The sequence below is a fragment of the Rosa rugosa genome, chromosome 4 (assembly GCF_958449725.1).
Source record: "Rosa rugosa chromosome 4, drRosRugo1.1, whole genome shotgun sequence".
NCBI lineage: Eukaryota > Viridiplantae > Streptophyta > Magnoliopsida > Rosales > Rosaceae > Rosa > Rosa rugosa.
Window position 1 is genome coordinate 32025886 of NC_084823.1, and position 20767 is coordinate 32046652.

At 36.7% G+C, this 20767-nt stretch overlaps 1 protein-coding gene and 1 long non-coding RNA gene across 2 annotated transcripts; both read left to right on the forward strand.

The window, feature by feature from the left end:
• The first annotated feature begins 13072 nt into the window (after nt 1–13072).
• LOC133742855 (uncharacterized) lies at nt 13073–14363 on the forward strand. The gene is made up of 2 exons (XR_009862798.1): nt 13073–13153; nt 14046–14363. It is a non-coding gene; the product is annotated as an uncharacterized LOC133742855 (long non-coding RNA).
• Nucleotides 14364–15186: 823 nt separating this feature from the next.
• LOC133743205 (protein NUCLEAR FUSION DEFECTIVE 4-like) lies at nt 15187–20505 on the forward strand. The gene is made up of 3 exons (XM_062171059.1): nt 15187–15861; nt 18284–19224; nt 19856–20505. The coding sequence occupies exons 1-3, from the start codon at nt 15370–15372 to the stop codon at nt 20322–20324; spliced, it is 1902 nt and encodes a 633-aa protein (XP_062027043.1). The 5' UTR covers nt 15187–15369; the 3' UTR covers nt 20325–20505.
• The last annotated feature ends 262 nt before the right edge of the window (nt 20506–20767 follow it).

Consider the following 20767-nt stretch of genomic DNA (forward strand, 5'->3'; position numbering starts at 1 on the left):
GATGAAGTGCACTACATAGGAGGATATATTGGTTGCCTGAAAGAATTCATTGTCATGTATTAAAAAAAAATACAAAAAATATAGTTTTTTCCAGGTTGTTTTGTTTATCTACACTATTATTAAGAGAAAAGACTTTGTTAGCAAAAACTGGAATTTTTTACTTTTATACCCTCAAAATATTAAATAACTTTATATATCTATCTAATTGTTAGGGATAAAAAAGTCAAAATTTAAATAAATAATTTAAAAATATATATATTATTTTTCAGAAATTAACTACCCATTTCTAAATTGGTAACCACCACTTCTCCACACCCATAAGATGTGCGCAGTTTCTAGTCGGTATTAACGACCTGTTGAGATTGGGATATTGAAATTATTATTTTTAGATAAAGAAAAGCTGATTTTTTTTTTGGTTACAATTAGTAGGGCTGTCAATGGGTTGTGTTGTGTTGGGTTTGTGTCGGGTCAAGGTATTTGTCGTGTTACAGGAGACATACCCAAACCCAACTCATTTAATAATTGTGTCGAAAATTTAAACCAAAACCCAAACTATTTATTAAACGGGATACCCGTTTCCAACCCGCTTAACCCATTTAATGAATATGTTGTGTCGTGTTGGACAAATGACTCATTTAAAGGTTATCATTGCGACCTATTTAACTAAAAAAAATGCATAAATTGATTAAACTACTAAAAATTCCACAGACGAATAATATAAATAATTATATTAAAATATAAATAGTCAAATTCAATAATGATGAAGAAAAATATTTCAAATTGTCTAATCCTAGGATCAAATACACCCAAGTGCCGATGACCAAAATTTCAAGATAAAAGATAGCATGATTGAGTTATACGAGTTCACTTTGTCTTTTCGTGCGACCGACCCGCTTTTTAATCGTACGGGTTTCGACTCGTGTTAAGACAATGACTTTCTATTTGAGAAGTCATGTATTCGAGCCCCATCAAGAGTGGGGTTAAAAAAAATAGAGGAGGAATTCTTTTACACAATAGTTCCCAAAATGGGCCAAGCCACATGCTTTTTTCTAATTGATAAAAGAATGAATGGGGGATTTGAAACTCAAAATGAAACAGTGGTTGAAAATTTCCTCCACGGGTATAATGTGAAAGAAGCAGCAAGCCACATGAAAACCTGGGACAAATATGCTTGGCAAGTTGGCAGAATGACATATTGAGAAACATAATTTATGTTATATGTTTTTTACGTATAAGAATTTTTAAAAATAAAAAAATCCAGGTGAGTCACAAGACCCATCTAGTCTCAAAGTAACTCCGACACTAAAAACGAGAAATTCATTGGGGTGATGGGATGCCTTACACTTGCCGCCATAAGCAAGGCTTCTAATCTCCCCGCATTTTACATAAAGAGAAATCTGCTCTAGTATCATTTGATCTATTAACATTAGTTTCTAATTTATAGGTTGAAAATTGAGTCCAACTCCTAAATTAGTTATTGTGTATTGTGAGTTATTTACTACGGAACCTTCTGTACATCCACATAAGGTTAGGATACATAATACATGGCAATCAAGGGGTGGCTTGGGAAACCTGTTTGATGCATCGACGATGCATGTATATAATATATTGTAATACGGGGTCCTGGAGGCGCGGACGAGAGTTTGGATCACCTGGTAATGAATAATTATTTGGATTATATAGACTGAAGGATTTTGATGGGTATAGTCAAGCTCGTAGCAGCACAGTTGAAATCAAGTTCAGACTTGTCTTAGTACGTATATTGTATTACTTTCAAAACTATAAAGATTGAGCACAACTTATTTGAATATGCATGTATTTATACAATTTCAAATCCAAATCCAACAGCCCTTTCACTTTTTGCATCCTCTTGGTTTTACTTTCCATTCCTTCTACCACTTCCAAGTTGTGACTCGACTGCATGCAAGCACAGACAGCAACTCCAGCCGGCAGCTCCTTTAGAATCCAAATGTATAAGACAAGATTAGGACGGTGCCCTTCTAGGCTCCACCAAGCAAACTCTTGAAGTTCTTAGAATCTTAGGTCGAAATCTCATACTTCATGTTCTCGTAAAAGTTGTCGCTGTGTTTAACTAAGGATTTCATAAACAAAAATGTGTGTCAACTTTGTATATGAGCTTAGTTTTGACATTAAGTGGCTAGCTGCTTCTTTTGACTCTTTCTTTTCACCACATAGTCTTGTAGGAGATAAATTTCACTATTGATAGATTAGTGAAGATGGGGTCATTTGCTCAATGCAACTACTTCATGGAGGCCATAATGTCTCCATGCCACTAATGTTTTTGTTGATACTCTCAGTGTTGGCTGCACTGTGTATGGATTTTTCTTTGTAGTTTGTCGTAACCGGTTTCGTATCAATAAAAAAAAAATTGTATATAACCTTGCCATGTTGTTTTGATGACATATGGACATGACATGCATCAACAACCAAACAAATGAAAAACTTGTGTTTATACACGAGTGTTTGAAATGTTATCTAAAATTTGTGGTGATAAAGAAAATAATCAATATTCTTTTTCATCATTTTCCTATTGAATTGCTCCTATTTGGGACTTTCCAGCATTGAACTCTGTAGGGCAATCATCGGCTCCCTAGGAGTAGTATTCTTTTCATCTTTTGATAATCATTGACGATAAATAAGTTAGTTGCTATACTTGTACCTAAATCTACAAATTAAATACAAAACAGCTTAATCTTCACCCTTTGGTCCATATCCAAAGTATTCCCAGTCAATATAAGGAGAACGTACATCATTATGCTTTTGTGTTATTAGTTTATCTATACTAAACTATGCTTATTTACGTGGGCACATCCATCTTTCAAAGTTAATTTGGTCAGTTGGCTAGTGCCACTGTAAAAACTTTTGGAGATTTTTAACATCGACATAAATTTTTATTTAACATCGATATCACTATTAACAAATTCTAGGGGGAATTGAATCATTACTGTAAGTACAAGATTTTGTACATGTTGCTTGTTGGCATTCCCATACAAGGCAAGTGAAGTATATCATCTCATTTTCATCCTGTAGAAGCTGAAGAAGGGCCTCAATACTGATCTCAAAGACGTCTCAAGTAAATGCATTTCTTGTGTCTGCATATGCATTGGGATTGCAACGTTGCAATCCCCGAGTCTGTCTTGGGTTTTAGGTCGTCCTTATTTGGAATGTATCTTTCTGGTATTTAAATATTGATTACAAAAGATATATTCCAGTTGGTTAATTCATACTGTTTAAGAGTATCTATCCTAATTGATTTAGGATTGCTAAAAACTAATTAAAAATCTTTTCTTAGAAGGTTTTTTCCTAATAGGAGTCAATTAGGTTAGAAACATTGATTGAGTAGGAATCTTTTTTCCTCCATATAATTTTGAAAAAGTGGTCTAGATTTTTAGAGCTTTTTGCGTGAAATTAGTGTGCATCTCATATCAATAAAAAAAGTGTTCTTGCTTAGCAAGAAAGTTTCATGTATGCATCATTAAAATCACTTGTTCCTTATTAAGTGATTCATTGCTCATACACTTGCATAATTCTCTAAAGATCAGTGGAGAAATCCGTGATGCAAGAAGATTGAAGGTTGAGGTCAGTGCCTTTCATTCATGTGAAGAAGATTCCATGTGAAGAAGATAGAATAGGTTCGAGTCAAACACATCATCTAAAAAGTCTAGTGATTGTAGCTGTGGTTAGTGCTACTTTTGTTTGTAAAGAAATTCTTTCTTCACCATTAGTAGATTGTCTTTCATTTGGGCCCTCAAGAGTTGGAGCCCCATAGTGTTTTTAACCTCGATTTGAGGTTTTCATTGGGTAAACAAATTGTTGTGTTTACTGCAAATTTTTGTTATCAGTACCTGCTAGGATAGCAACATTGCTTTCAATCCCCGATATCCAGAAAACATTCATCCTAGCATTTTTAATTACAATTAGAACCAAGTCTACTAAGATCCTTGAAGAAGTCGAATCTAGGCAAGGAAGGATACCAATAAACAAAAGCGTCTCACATCTGAATGACATGAAAGAGAAAGATTGTATGCTATGTGAAGTACCAGTTGGTGTACTAATTAACTTAAAGCCCATCTTATGATATAACATAATTATTTATGAATCACAAACTTTCATTAAATGATGTGGCAATACTACATTTGCTGCTATATAAGATGAACTCCATGTGGTACGCTAAAATGTTATTCACTTATCATTATTTAAAGAGATAAAATTGTGGCTGACATGAAAAACTCCCGAGAGAGATGCTAGCAGCACAAACAGTAAGTGCAACTTCAACTAATGGCCCAATGTTGCAACCTAGCTTTTGAAACTTTAAAAACTTAGGAGTTCAGCCGCCATCACCCATCAAAGCTAGCAACAACCTAAATTCCAAGCACCAACTCTTGGATCAGATCCACACCGAACACCACCCATAACCACCATGCTTCACCATGAACTAGAAAGGAATCTAGATTCTGAAACATGTGATCGAAACCAAATGGCTTGAACAATGAGAACTCAACCGCTTCTGACATTGACAATGCCTGCCATCTCAAGAACATAAGCCGCCCACTATGACAATGGACGATGATTAATAATTCTTATTGGCAAATGAAGTGCGATTGAACTTCTATACGGCATCAAACTTTTAATGTTAAATAAAAAATAAAAATATACATACCTAACTAGAAGCCTCCAAAATCCTGAATGCACTCACAACATTGTTGATATTGTGCGTATTAAACGTAACTACCTAAGAGATGAAAATATTATAATGAAAAGTGAAACTTGGATTCAAGGTTTTGCTTGCTGGAAGAAAATGATATTGTTCAGTGAACACTATGAACTTTTGGATACAAATAGAAAACATGATTTTAAATTTTATGGTTGTTTTTGTTATTATCATAATTTACTATGATTTTAAACGTCATTTCTTATGGGGGATTAACTGTCTTTCCATACAAAATTGACACACTTGCTGGGTATAGTTAATTATTTGCTGGGTACTTTTTGAAAGACCCTTTTTGAATCAAAAGAGTTGTCCAGCTCTATATTATTTTATATGAAATAATCATTGAAAATGCAAAATAACACAACACTGAGAATACAAAGTCAATTAAAAAATTCATTATAAAGATGCATACTCCTCCATTCCAACCTCATTATCATCATAACTCTATTGATTCTCATCATCTATGTGTTTCTCATTATTCTCATTCTACATAGTTTCATGATGATAATGAAAATCAAGATGATACCAATGAAACTATGTGGAATGAGAATAATGATGACCTCATGGATGATGAAAATCAAGAGCTTTATCATGCTAATGAGGTTGGAATGGAGGAGTATGCATATTTTTTTAATTAACTTTGCATTTTTCGGTATCATGTTATTTTGCATTTTCAATGGTTATAATACCTTAATTTGTGCTACATTTGAGCAGTTTGTTGGATGCAACCCCATCATAGATAACTAAATATTCTCCTTAGTAACCTGCGTACAAGTAATAAGCTAGTAGTATGTAAAGACCTACATGCAAGTCAGACCGAGCATTAAAGTATAAGCCCCTAAGAGTTAACATGACTCATAACCCTGACATCCATTATAATATCCTACCAAGTTTTTGGGCAAACTAAAATTCACTGAAAGAGACCATTAGGTGATGTGCCAAGCTTCTAATATTCCACTAATTAAAACAAGAATGGAGGAGTATGCATACTTTTTTAATTAACTTTGCAGTTTTTGGTATCGTGTTATTTTGCATTTTCAATGGTTATAATACCTTTCTGCTACATTTGAGCAGTTTGTTGGATGCAACCCCTTCATAGATAACTAAATATTCTCCTTAGTTACCTGTTGTAATATCCTGAAATTCGTTATCAATTTCTTGGAAATTTCTAGAATTAATAAAGTGTTCTTTTGTACGATTTCTCGAGTTGTTGGTGAAGTGGAAGATTTTGAACATTAAATTGGCCGGAATGCCTTGTTTCCAAATGTTGACTTTTTATTCATTGCAAGTTTGGAGAAACTTTCTTCACGAATGTCATAGAGCGCGTCAATACTAGTTCATGGACATGCGGCACGCGAAAATTAGAGTTCATATGAAAAAGTTATGGTCAGCGGAAGATTTTCTATTTTTGAAAATTTTTCCTATAAATAGAAATTTTCCAAAAATATTTTCACAATTTCCTGATTTCCATTTTCAGAAACCCTTCCCTCCGCTCTCTCTCCTCAGAAACCCTAACTTTCCTTTTTTCGCCGCCGACCCGACTCGACTTGTCTGGCCACACTAGACGTCCTCCAGCAGCGCCACCGACCGAGATCGGCGCGCCTCATCGTAGCCATTTTCCCTTTGGTGGTAGTCGCCCCCAATTATCGCTGGAAACTGGAGATCGAACAGCTAGGTTTCAACGATGGCGGACCTGGTCGGATTTTCTGACTCTGGTGGCGGTTGGGCTTGAAACATATCGCTTTTTGAAGCTCGCCTCCTCTAGATCACAACCATATCAGCCTTAAAGCTTGATTCGAAGGGTGGTGGCTGGAATCATGAGTTGAAACTCAACGTTTGAGATTTTTCAAGCTTGTTCTAGCTTGATCTAGGTCGATTCTGCCTTAGCTCAAGGTATGATAGTTGTTCCTCTCTTTATTATCTTCATTTTGACCGGTTAGATCAACCTGGTTTGAAGATTGATCTGATGGCGCGTGGCGGCGCATCTGGCCACGCTTTGTGCTTATGTTTTCTTCGTTATCATCTACTCATCGATACGAGCTCTTTATATATGATTTATTGTATTTGGATATCGTATGAGCATGTTAGGGTTTTTAGTGGTTTCGATTATCTCGGTTTTCGATCCGTGAGGATCCCACCTTTTCATCGTCCTTTTGTTTGGACGATCTGATCGTATGAGTGTTTCGAGACTTTGGGCAGTCTCAGATGATGCTTTGTCTCGATTGAAGTAGTATTTGGGCTTTAGTTCGCGTGTTTCGAACTTAGAGTCTTTCGTACCTCAAGTGGTATTAAAATGTGACCTTGATGTGACTAGCTAGGTACGTGACGAAGTTGTTTTGAGCGGAGTTGATGGTTTTGAGCTTTATCTCGTGGGGCGTGTGAAGACGCAGCGAGATTTAGAGGTTAATAAATCTCACGAGGTTCATTTATGAACGGAGTTACTTTATCATTCAGAATTATTTGTTTAACTGTGAAATTATTTTCTGAAAATAAATATTTGTTTTAAATTATATGAACTTGATCGTCTACGATTCATAGGTAAGTTAAAATGAGATTTTATTATAAAAATGATTTTTCTTGAGTTTTGTGATTGTGAACTATAGTTGGTATATTAGTGGCATTCCTGAGTGAATGACTATATATATATACACACGTTAAATATATATCTTGATGGTGTGATATTGTGAGAAGTATAATAATTGTGGTTTTATTCGGGTTATTGTTTTGAGCATTTACTCTTTTTGGGATTGCAATATATCATGCAATTGTTGATTTTTATTGTGTTGAAGAGTACCTTGAATTGAGTGTAATATTTTGAGTCATGTGAGAGTTTTTAAATATTTTCGGTCTGAGGACCTATTATCACGGTGGTGGTTGAGTTGAGTGTAACATTTTGATTCATGTGAAACTTTTTAAATGTTTTGGTCTGAGGATGCCGGGTGAGTGGTTACGATCAGTTAGAGCTCTAGTCTGTTGATGCTTGAGCTCCCCCTTTGAAATTTGTGGAATTGATGAGAAGATGGAATCTTAGTGAGGTAGATCTTGGTGATGTGAATTTTGGTAAGGAGGTGTGAATCTTGGTGAGGTAGATCTTGGTGAGGAGAGGAAAATTGGTGAGGAAGACGGAATAGGGTTTTCTGCTGTGTGCGGCCACTGTTTGGGAGAAGAAGGATGAATGGGTGTGCGGCAGGTGAGGGAGAGGTAGGGTTGAATGAATATATATGTGGTCTCGGTGCGTGTCTGTTTGTCAAGGGAGAAGTTCCTTTTAAATGGGTCGCTGCTGCTTTCGTAACTAAGAGGAAAGGGGGGATACGGGCTGCCATGTGGCAGCATGGGAGTGGGCAAGAAGAAAGAGAGGGATGATCTGGCAATCAAGCACGTGGTAGTCTCCAACTGCCTCAACCTAATTAAGCAAGCAATTATGGTTTAATTGCTCACGGGACATTTGGCTGAGCATAATTAATTAATCCCTTGATTAATTAATCTCTTAATTAATTAATACAAGGGTTAATTAATCAAATAATTACTTAATACAACATTTTCTTTGCTTCAATTTTCTTTTTCTTCTTTTGCTTTTTCCGAGCTCAAATCAATGATTTTCACATATTTGCTTGCATCGACCTGTTGACCATTGTTGACTTTTCGTTCGTTTGTTGATAATTTCAATTAGCTCCAATTTCGCCTCATTTTCTCACAATTTCCGTAACTCCGCTTATTTTGTACAAAATAAATAAAAGTGGATTAATTACATAATAATTGACTTAAGGATTAACTTAATTCATGTGTTTTGAATGTAATTACGTGCATATAAATGCATGCATGTAATCACCCCGTCTGCCAATGTACTGCTTGGGAGATAACTTTATGTTATTGCACTCAAAGTACATGTTTGTAAAAGAGAGTTTTGGGTGTGTTTTTTCTCTTATTGTCCAAGAGGGACATGGGTGCTATATTTAAAATGTAGGAGTTTTCACTTGAGTGGAAAATGGTGATTTCTTGGCTTTAGCAAGAGTTGTTTGATTTCCTTATTTATTTTCCTTTTTCATTTATATTGTTGATTTTAATGTAATCTCCTTAACTAAACTATATGTAGGGATTACAATGATTTCTATTGTTTAATTTTAATGTAATCTCCTTAACTAAACTACACGCAAGGATTACTATGATTTTGGATTGTGTACTTTATGGTGATCTCATGAACTAATTTTTTATGCAGGGATTACTGGTTGTGTTTAGTTTAATTTGTGAGTGCAGTTGTGATTGTGACTTGTAGTGAGTTGAGAAATGTTTTATCATGTTATTGTGATGATAAATGCTTCCTGTCGAGAGGAAAGAAGAGTGATTTCTTGGATTTGTTGTTGAGATTACAAATGATTTGTTTTGTCACGGTGGTGACTTGTGTTTTCCTTAAAAAGAATAGGATTTTGATTTTGGGAATAATCATTGTGTTGATTTGTTTTCTTGGGTCGAAAATGTGAGTTTGTGGTTGTTTGAGTTTACTCAAGCGAGCTTGCAAAAGTTTACCAGGTTTGTTGTTTCAACCCGGTGCACTATTCCATGGTGTAAGGGTTATTGTGTAGGTCAGAGTAACGAGTAACCGTTGTCGAAGCTGAGGTTTTGTTGCTGTCGTACCTTGGACGTAGAAGTGTACTTTTGGTTTTAGTCTCCCGCTGTGTAGTGACTGTGGTGGGTGTGTTTACTTATTGAATTGTTGTTCAGTTTAATTTGTAAACTCTCTGTAATGTAATATGTGACTCTAAAGAACGAGTCGGTATTGACATTATGAGTTCGGTTTGTCTTGTTGCTTAGTTTAAATGAAAAATTTTCTAAGTGTTCTTTTTAGGCTTGTTAAGTTATTGCGTTTCGGATTCAAATTTCTTTATTTGAAATTCGGGGCGTGACACCTGCATACAAGTAATAAGCTAGTAGTATGTAAAGACCTACACGTAAGTCAGACCGAGCATTCTAAGCCCCTAACATCCATTATTATATATATCCAACCAAGTTTTTGGCCAAACTAAAATTCACTGAAAGAGACCATTAGGTAATGTGCCACGCTTCTAACATTCCACTAATTAAGCCAAACCAAATGTAATCCATCATTATGGTTTGTCATAAAAAATAAAAAAAATCATTATGGTATATATATTTTTTTTTGAAAGGAGTTTATTCTAAAATCATTGAGTTTTAATATTTATCCTATTTAATAGGTTTTTTTTTATTTTGAATAAACCTAATTAATTGGTTGGGTGTATATTAAAACACTATTATGGATGGGTTTATTCTAAAAGGGGTGTGTGAATTTGGGTGTAGAATCAAATTCCCCTTTATTAAAACCTAACCTCCACACCCCCCCCCCCCCCCCCCCCAACTTTTATGTATGGAAATCTAGCTTCTTGATCGATTGAAACATTTTGGCCTGACGGACCCGAAAATTAAAGTTTAATATTTGTTTTTTAATGTCTTCTCCATATTTTGAGTTTCATGGTTGGAATAGGAGAACTCATCCATTATGGTTTATTAATTAGCTTAGTTTTGTTGGTTTACCCAAATTAGAAACGTACTCTTGGATCACTTGGAGTCTTCCATATAAAAACTTTCCATGATTCTCACATGAGCACTAGACTAATCAAATCCATAACCATAAGCCCAAAGGCAGATCGCTACCTAATTAGAACCGAACCCTAAGTTTGCTCCATCCACGTGAATGGTGAATTAGTTTTATTAGGTCTAACTAATCACAAAGTTTTAAATTGAATACGTCCCACATCAGTAGGGATTCCATTTGATCTCTCATGTGTGATCGTAATTCATATGTACGAGGTGCATTTTTCTTCATCAATTTAAAATTGGTTTGACAGAGAAAGAGCCAAACACATGGTAGTGACTAGGGTGACTGATCGACCTGACCCAACACGTACAACACAAATTATCTATAGCACTTTGGACTCTTGGATGCCTCTGGTCTGTCATATCACATGGTGCCACGTTAGCCTGAATTAGATCCTCAGTCTCTCTCGATCATTCATGGGAAAATAGTTATACAAGGTACAAGCAAAACAATCGTTCATTGAAAAGAAAAGAAAAATCTTGTACAGTCTTTTCCTTTTTTTATACGTTTCAATTCGTATGTATGGAGTATTACAGAATGAATGAGTTGTAACTTGTAAGATCTATCCCATGAGTTTTCGAGAGTTTAATTTTAGACGTATACGATGAAGACAAAATAGATAAGTTTTTAGCTAATTTTGTTTGCAATTTCAAATTTTTTTTAGAAAAGAAGATTAAAAACTGTGAATTCAATGGAACGTGGAAAAATGTTATTGAACTTAATTTTTATTATTAAGACCTGATGATATTTTTTAAGTAGATTATTATATCACTCACATTTAGTGCGTGATGAGAATAATCTATCTTAAGAATAAGTATTTTGTGGGTCTGTTTTACTCATGTATTAAGTGTGGAATAGTTCAGTAACTAACAGATTATATGTGTTGGAATCACATACACTATTTTTTAGTGGTTTGCACTTGGCATTACCATGCGATGAGAAAAATCTCACTTCAATAACAAAATACTCTTAATGAGACAATTCTAGCTAGTCATGTGTTAATTGGAGAACATTTCAGTTTAGAACATTGTACGTGTTAAAATTGCGTAACAATCGCATAATAACATGATATTTTTTAACAGAACTGTTGCGTTATAATCGCATAACATTTATCTTTTATTGAATTATTACGCTGAGGAAACAAAATTGCCCAACACCCAGCCTTTGCTCTCCAATGAAAAAACCCCAATTTCAAATCAAAAAATTGATTGACAAGAAAAGAAACAAGAAGCTAGAAGATGACAAGGATAGAAACTAGAAAGAACGACTTGACCCAACACATGGCAGTGACTAGGGTGACTGATCGACCTGACCCAACACAAGGTAGTGACTAGGGTGACTGATCGACCTGACCCAACACAAGGTAGTAACTAGGGTGCGTGACTGAGGTGACTGATCGACCTGACCCAACACAACACGAATTATCTATAGCACTTTGGACTCTTGGATGCCTCTGGTCTGTCATATCACATGGTGCCACTTTTGTGATGACCTGTATTTATGTTATTTAATTTTGGTAATTAATAATGGATCAGTTGTACGAATAATTGTTATTGTGCTTTATTCGTAGATTGTATGTGAAGTGGAATGGTTTTCGTCCGTATAATTATTTGAATTTCACAGTTTAGGGGGTCGTGTGAAGTTTGAATTTTTGTACGTTGGGATTCCCAGGAAACTTCCTTCACGAAAGTTGTAGAGCGCGTCGATACGAGTTCGTGGACATGCGGAACGCGGCAATCGGAGTTCGTATGAGAAAGATATGGCTATCGGAAGAAGTTTCCGTTTTAGTATAAATAGAGAAAATCGAAAATTATTTTCATAATTTCAGTTTCCATTTCCGGAAACCTTTTTTTCTCTCTCTTTTCTCTCTCGGTCGATACCTTCACTATTTGAGTTTTCCGTCTGACCCGACCCGAACCCGGTGGATCCGACCCGACTTTTCCGGCGAACTGCGGCGGTCTTCGGCGACGAAAACTCTCCAGATCAGTTCGTCTCCTCCTTCTGGTCGTCCCTCTGGTGTCCTCTAGCTTCGATTCTCCTCCACGGCGGCGCTGCAAGGCGGTGCAGTTGGGTGTTTTTGGACCCGATTGGTTTTTCGGCTTCCAACGTCGGTGGCGCTTCAACCTTGGCCTGGGGAGTTCGCAGCAGCCTCCTTGTGCGATCTGTAGTGGTTGTTTGGAAGGTTTCACGTGAAAACTCGATCAACTCAGTTTGGATTACTGTTCACGGCTTTGTGAGGTAGTTTTCGATCCCTTATGGTTGTTTTCTGACTTCGAGCTAGTTATGAGATTTCACAAGCATGCTTAGATGAAGCTTTTTGATGTTGGGAGTTTTGTGAAATATTGAGTTTTGGCCGGCGGCGGTGCGCCCTCTTCTGTGGCGGCGTTCCGGCGGTTTTCCGGCCATGTATGGGACTGTTTCTGGTATTATATGTCTTCTACTCGTCGATACAATCGTTTCGATATATAATATGCAAATTTTGGAGTTCGTATGGATTTGTTATGATTTTTACGGTTTCATACTGATCGATTTATTCGATCCGTGAGGATTCGAGCGTCCGATCAACTTGTGTTTGGGTCATATCGATCGTGGGCGTATTCCGGAGACTTTGGGAGGTCTCGGATGTGGTTTTCCCTCGATTGGCGCCACTTTGGGGATTTTAGTTCAAAACAGGGGTTTCGGACTTAAATCAAATGTGAATCGTTATTAAGTGGAAACCGTTTGTGATTAGGTACTTGACGAAGTATTTGGACGGTTAATTGGCGGATTGGCCGCTTTGTTCTTGGTTGAAGACGCAGCGGGAATTCGAGGTGAGTAAATCTCACAAGGATCTTTATGAACAGAAGTACCATTATTGTTTTGACGTTAATTATTTAACTGCAAACTATAGTTTGTATTAGTAGGCATTCCTGAGCGAATGACTACGTATATATATATTTACGTGAAATATATACATATTCTTGTGGATGGTATTTGATGAATAATATGCATGATGATGCTTATATTATTGTTGAATGTGACTTTTCATGGAAACAATATTGTGGAAAAAGATGTTTTCTATTGTTGAAATGTATTGAGTTTGATGTTACATTTTTGAGTCAAGCGTGACTCATTTAAATGTATTGGTCTTTGTACCAAGGGTCACAAATGGTGAGCAGGGATAAGGAAAGCCGAAATTAGATGTTAGTAACGTTTTAGGTCAGGTGTGACTTACTTAACGTTCGACTTTGAGACCGGACGGGGTCTGAAGGTCATATGTCACAGATGGTGACAGGTCGCAGATGTTGACCAAGGCAGGAAATAGGTAATCACGTCCTTGGTAGGACGAGTGATTAAGATTTCAATAGAGATCTAGTCTATCTGCCATGATAGCTTATGGGAGTAACGGTCGAGGTTGCTGGAGACTCATAGGTATGTAGTTTAAAGGAGAGTTCCGATGGTATTCTTCTTTAATTGTCTAGATGAGGCTTGAATTGCTACTTGATGGTTAAGTTAGCAAATAGAACATTGTCACGGCAGGTAACTCATGTTGTCCTTTCTGTGGAAAGGATATGGAATGTTAGAAGGAATCATGGTTGCATGTGTTCCTTAAGTAGATTGATGTGAGTTGTTGATTGATGTTCATGAGTTACTCATACGGGCTTGCAAAAGCTTACCGGGTTTGTTGTTTGGCAACCCCGGTGCACCATTCAAACGGTGTAGGGGTTAATCCTGCAGGTCAGGAAAATCGTGGCTGAAGCTGAGGTAGCTTGTTGGCAGCAGAACGGGTAGGAAGAAAATTTTGTTGGCTTTGCCAGTGTATGACTTCCGCTATGTAGTAAGCTCTGAGGAGCATTTACGTTTTATTTTGTGATGACAATTTAATTCGTAAATTTGTGTAATATATAACTCTGTGGAGCGAGTGTATATTAACTTGGATTGGTTCAGGGCATCAGTATATACTTGTTTTAAGGGAAAGATGTTCCAGGTATTTGTATTGATGACTGAACGTTCACGCATGTATAATTATGGGATTATATATATCAATTTTTATTTTTGTTAAAAATCAGGGGCGTGACAACTTTAACCTGAATTAGATCCTCAGTCTCTGTCGATCATTCATGGGAAAATAGTTATACAACGTACAAGCAAAACAATCATTCATTGAAAAGAAAAGAAAAATCTTGTACAGTCTTTTCCTTTTTTTTACGTTTCAGTTCGTATGTATGGAGTATTACAGAATGAATGAGTTGTAACTTGTAAGATCTATCCCATGATCGTTTTCGAGAGTTTAATTTTAGACGTATACGATGAAGACAAATTAAGTAGATAAGTTTTTAGCTAATTTTGTTTGCAATTTCAAATTTTTTTTTAGAAAAGAAGATGAAAAATTGTGAATTCGATGGAATACGTGGAAAAATGTTATTGAACTTAATTATTATTATTAAGACCCGTTGATATTTTTTAAGTAGATTATTATATCGCTCACATTTAGTGCGTGATGGGAATAATCTATCTTAAGAATATGTATTTTGTGGGTCTGTTTTACTCATATATTAAGTGTGGAATGGTTCAGTAACTAAAAGATTATATATGTTAGAATCACATGCACTAGTTTTTACTGGTTTGCACTTGGCATTATCATGCGATGAGAAAAATGTCACTTGAATAACAAAATACTTCTTATGAGACAGTTATAGCTAGCCATGTGTTAAGTGGAGAACATTTCAGTTTAAAACATTGTACGTGTTAAAATTGCATAACAATCGCATAATAACATGATATCTTTTAACAGAACTGTTGCGTCATAATCACGTAACATTTATCTTTTATTGAATTATTACGCTGAGAAAACAAAATTGCCCAACACCCAGCCTTTGCTCTCCAATGAAAAAACCCCCAATTTCAAATCAAATAATTGATTGACAAAGAAAAGAAACAAGAAGCTAGAAGATGACAAGGATCGAAACCATTACTACTATGACTCATTACACAGAATAACGGAGTCTGTGGATGCATATAAATGAGAGGGATCGTAGGTTTATAAATGAGGCCACGTCGAGACCACTCCTCCTCCTCCTCCTCCTCCTCATCAGATAGACGTAACAAACCCATTAGCATTAACAGCGGCAGCGGCAGCCATAGCAATCCAAAGCCGCGGCCGCCGCAGTCGTCGCAGCAAAAGGTTTTCCGGCGTACCAGTTACTACAAACTAGCGTTTCTCGTGTTCATGGCGGGTCAGTCGAGGAAATGGATGATTCTGGTGGCGACGATTTGGATTCAGGCATTCACCGGAACCAACTTCGATTTCTCGTCCTACTCGTCGGTGTTGAAATCCGTTCTGGGGATTTCGCAAGTCCAGCTGAATTACTTGGCCACGGCCTCGGATTTGGGGAAGGTTTTCGGGTGGTCCTCCGGTTTGGCCTTGATGTACTTTCCTTTGTGGGTTGTGCTGTTCATGGCCGCCTTCATGGGGTTCGTCGGTTACGGCCTTCAATGGCTCGTCATCCGCCAAATCATCGTCTTGCCTTATATCGTGGTATGTACGTTTCCCTTCTTCTCTAAAACATCCATAACTTGGTACTTGTGTAATTGTGTTTGTTCTTGGATTTGGAAATCATTTGATTTCATCTACTAATTTGGTTTGATTTCATTTCAAGTAAGTGTAACATACTTTTTTTTTTCTTTTAGGTTATTGTTCCAAAGTGTGAAATGGGTTTCTTTGATTTTGTGTTTGATGCAAAATCTAGGCTATTTTCACCTCTACAACTTACTTTGTTTTGGTCAGACACCTCTAGAACTTTGTGGATGATGACTTGGTTAACTTCAACTTCAACCACTTGTTTTTTGACTTTTTCCAAATACGTACTGTTTTTCTGTTGCTTGACACTGGAAAGTGAAAACTCTTCGGCCTCTACATTTCTTCTTTCATTTTTACTTGGAGGATAAATTGTCAATATCAGAAACAAAAAGAGAGAAGAAAACGAAGCTCTCCTTGCCGTTCATTTGTATGTGGGGTTTGCGTGATATCCGTGGTTTGAACTCTTAATCCAAACACTATTGATTTTTTTTTTTTTTTACAAGATTTTGTTCTTTCTGTTTTGGTTCTTATTCTTTTTTCATTTTTGGGGTTCATTTTGATTAAAATGTTTTTTTTTCTTCAATTTCATATGCTTAACAAACATTCACTCGGATACCAGTCATAAATGTTGAGCACCCACTTAGCTGCAACTTATTAGTTAGAATTTTGAAGTGAGAGACTGACTGGTATGGTACTATGAAACTTTGATTTTTTTTTTTTTTTTTGAAATTTTTTTTTAATGTATATAAACTATCAGCTTTTTAGAAAATAATATATTTAAACTTTTCAAGTTTCAGATGGGTTTTGTCACTTTGTGTGGCTCAATTAGAGGAGTTTATTATTATTATTATTTTTTTTTTTTTAAATATATTTTTAGAAGATACCCAGTTCAGTTGGCAAGTTGACTGTGCTCCTTAAGCAAGTTGAGGGACTTGAGGCAGAGGTCTCAAGTTCGAGCCTTGTGTATGGAAAAGACTATGCGGGGAGGGCAAGCCCACCTATTTGGTGTGCTCGATGCCCGGAGGGGGGGTGTCGCTGCGTCTTTGGCTCAATTAGAGGAGTTTATTATTATTATTATTATTATTTTTTTAAATATATTTTTAGAAGATGGTCTGCCAAAAAGATTACTATACCAACAAAAAATACTAAATGCTAGATTTCATAATTCTCTTGGGCCTGGCCCAGTGGGCCATCGTATTGATTTACCTCACTAGTCTCTTAGATTTGTCAGTCATTTTCTGTACGTGTTTGGGGATTTTTCCAGTGGTCCATTAACTAATTGGTAGTTATTGACAAAAATATACGTAAAGATACCATTTAGTCGTATGACGAGACTGTTATCAGTATTTAGCCTTTATCTATTTCTTTTTAGCGGTAAGATGTGACGTGAAAGTCATGAATTCAAATATCCGTGAATGAATATTTAAAAAAGAAAAAAAAAATCCGTTTTTCTTCTTGTTATTAATAGTAAATAGGAAGAGGTAGTTGAACTAGTGTATGACCAAAAAAGAAAATGTTTGAACTTTCTCTACTCGTAGAAGTTTAACTCGTATGGCAATAGGGTCTAGGCAGAGATCAGTTGGCTTTTTGTTCTTTTCCTTTCTTCTGCTTCAAAAAGAAAAATGATATTATAATTTGTGGTCGAAAATAGAATTGTTGAAACTATACATCAATGTCTGCATTTCAACAAAAAGTGTACGAAAGCATCGTTGCATGATTGAAAAGGACCAGCAAAACTGTTGGAAGGACACTAGTTGGTAACTTCTTAGAGTTTGTCAATAATATTTGGTTTTGTTTTCACTTTTACTTTATCTTGTTTTTTTCACATTTCGTTGCATTTTCCTTTCCTTTGTTTTTCTCTATTATTACTTCTGTTCCTTTTCCTTTAGGTTTTAAAGTAAACCATTGTCATCTTCCCTTCTGGTTGACTATGATGGTTGTACCAAAAAATCAATCTAATTTTTGTTTTTTGATGATTCTAATTAAAAGAAGACCTATAATGTAATTTATTTCCTGAACCAAATGAATCTATATAGTGAAATATGCCAGGATCAAACTATTTGGTGCTTCTGTCTATTACATTAATACCTAACTAATCTTCCAACCAAACTTTGAAACACTTTGAAACATTGCATGTGATGGATCCATAGATAGCGGGCTGTATTGTTTATCAATCTTAATCAGATACCAACGTAGGAGCACGTATGCATGTGATAGATGACTAGATGATTCATTATTAATAAAGAAGTTTTAATTCTTTGAATGGTATAGCTGATTAATTTAGGACTGTTTAAAAATTATTTAATTATGACTTTGAGCCACTGTGATAGTTTGGTAGATGATAATTTGATTTTCTTGGTATGACTTTCATGGCCTGCAGATGTTTCTTCTGTGTTTGTTGGCTGGGTGTAGCATCTGTTGGTTCAACACAGTATGCTTCGTTCTTTGCATTCGGAATTTTCCGGCTAATCAACCCTTAGCAATATCACTCACAGTGAGCTTCAACGGTGTAAGTGCGGCCTTATACAACCTCGCTGCAGATGCAATTGACTCCTCTTCTACTTCTTTATATCTCATTTTGAATGCTGTCATTCCCCTTCTCACTTCTGTAGCAGCATTGATTCCGATTCTCCGACAACCCTCTCTCGACCCCCTTCCACCTGATGGAGTTCGTCGTGACTCCGTCATTTTTCTCTTTTTGAATATCCTAGCTGTTCTAACTGGCATTTACCTTCTTCTCTTTGGTTCGTCCTCTTTTGACACAGCAACTGCTCGCGTCTTCTTGGGTGGAGCCGTTTTCCTACTCATTTTCCCTTTGTGTATTCCTGGCATTGTCTATGCTCGGGACTGGTTTCGTCGTGCCATTCACTCTAACATCCGCATTGAAGGTTCAGGCTTCATTCTTGTCGATGTAGATGATCTAGAGCTTCACAAAGAGCTGCTGAGCCGCGAGCCTAGTATTTATGGGAATGGATCGCTTTCTCACCTTCTGGTCAGTAATGGTGCATCTGCTGAAAGTTTGTCATTTCGAAACAAGACTGCAGAGTACACAGGGTGTTGTGGAACAATTGTGGGAAAGGATCAATTGGCAATGCTTGGAGAAGAGCACTCGGCAAGATTGCTTGTGAGAAGGTTGGATTTTTGGCTATACTACATTGCATACTTTTGTGGGGGTACCATTGGTCTTGTTTACAGTAACAATCTTGGACAGATAGCTCAATCATTAGGGCAGAGCTCCAATACCACAACACTTGTGACTCTCTATTCATCCTTCTCATTCTTTGGCCGGTTGCTATCAGCTGTACCCGACTACATACGAGCGTAAGTAACTTCCAACTCTAACACCTTTTGAGAATTACGTACGACTGAAGCAAGGGAAATTGTGCTTTTGGTCCGGTGCTGTGGTGAGATACAGCTTTCGTCCATGGGTTTTGACTTCGCAATTTTGGTCCTTATGTTTAAGCAATCGTTTCAATGCTGGTCCTTTTCATCATTTTGACGATGAAACGACTTGCGTAAATGGTCACTTGAAGTCCCACCTCTTTTGCAACTTAAGATTAATGTACCTTGCTCCTGAGAATCACCTTCAGCGTTTCACATTGAAATGACAAAAAGGACCAGTATTGCAAAGATTGTTCAACAAAGAGACCGAAATTGCGAGAAATCATAACGTACATCAGGACCAAAGTTGCTATCTGACGAAAACAAGGGACTGAAAGAACACTTCTCCTAATCTAGGTTGGAGCCCAATTACTGACCACCTTGCTGGCCGCCTCTCCAATAGAGGTGCGGCCACCTATGTACGCTTTGGGTTGATGCCACCTTTATTGGAGAGACATGGAGTGTCTAGTCCGTACATATGATTTAAGTAGTAACACCTTGATCTAATGAGACTAATAGCTTTGGCCTTCGCTTAACAAAACTAACAAATTGAATGTTACCAACTGTGCAGGAAGTTCTATTTTGCAAGGACAGGGTGGCTAACCATAGCACTTTTGCCAACCCCAGTTGCTTTCATATTGCTTGCTGCATCAGGCAGTACCATGGCTTTGCACGCTGGCACTGCACTGATCGGATTGAGCTCTGGTTTCATTTTTGCTGCTGCTGTTTCCATTACATCAGAGTTGTTCGGGCCTAACAGCGTAGGTGTCAATCACAACATTCTGATTACAAACATACCACTCGGTTCACTTGTTTATGGTTTTCTAGCTGCAATTGTTTACGATGCCAATGTAAGCACAGGCCTCAACATCTTAACAGCTGATACAATAGTGTGCATGGGGAGGAACTGCTATTTTCTAACATTTGTGTGGTGGGCGTGCATATCTGTTTTGGGGCTAGCTTCAAGTGTGTTCTTATTCTTAAGAACTAGACATGCCTATGACCATTTCGAGCATAATCGCTCCACGCAACTGTATTAGCTTAGAGAGTGTTGTTGGAGGCAACAGATAACACATTCCTTAGGTTATCACTAAATTTTGGAGAGTGACAACAAGCTTTCTTAGGCTCTGAGCAAAAGTTTAAATTTAACCAGATCAATGAAGCTGTAATTCATATTCTTGTACCAATGATGATACAATATTGAGGTTTCATGAAGCAATACCTTACGGTCTCTATCTATATATAATTAGACATAGAATAGGTTGAGAAAATTCCACTTGTACCGCATTTATACTATCTCTGATGCTCTGTATACTACAGCTCTTTAGCCTATTCTACAAATATGGGATTTTTTTGAATATGTTACTAAACTAACTTTTGAGATATACTAAGAACCATTTGCTTCAACATCCACAAGATGGGATCTACCTTCAAAAAATTCATCAACTTCAGAGGTCCAGCCCTCAGGTGCTGCACTCTCCAC

Coding starts and splice junctions, on each gene's coding strand:
- LOC133743205 (XM_062171059.1), top strand. CDS start 15,370: ATGAGGCCACGTCGAGACCACTCCTCCTCCTCCTCCTCCTCCTCATCA. Junction 15,862..18,283: donor TCGTCTTGCCTTATATCGTG/GTATGTACGTTT, acceptor CATGGCCTGCAG/ATGTTTCTTCTGTGTTTGTT. Junction 19,225..19,855: donor GTACCCGACTACATACGAGC/GTAAGTAACTTC, acceptor CCAACTGTGCAG/GAAGTTCTATTTTGCAAGGA.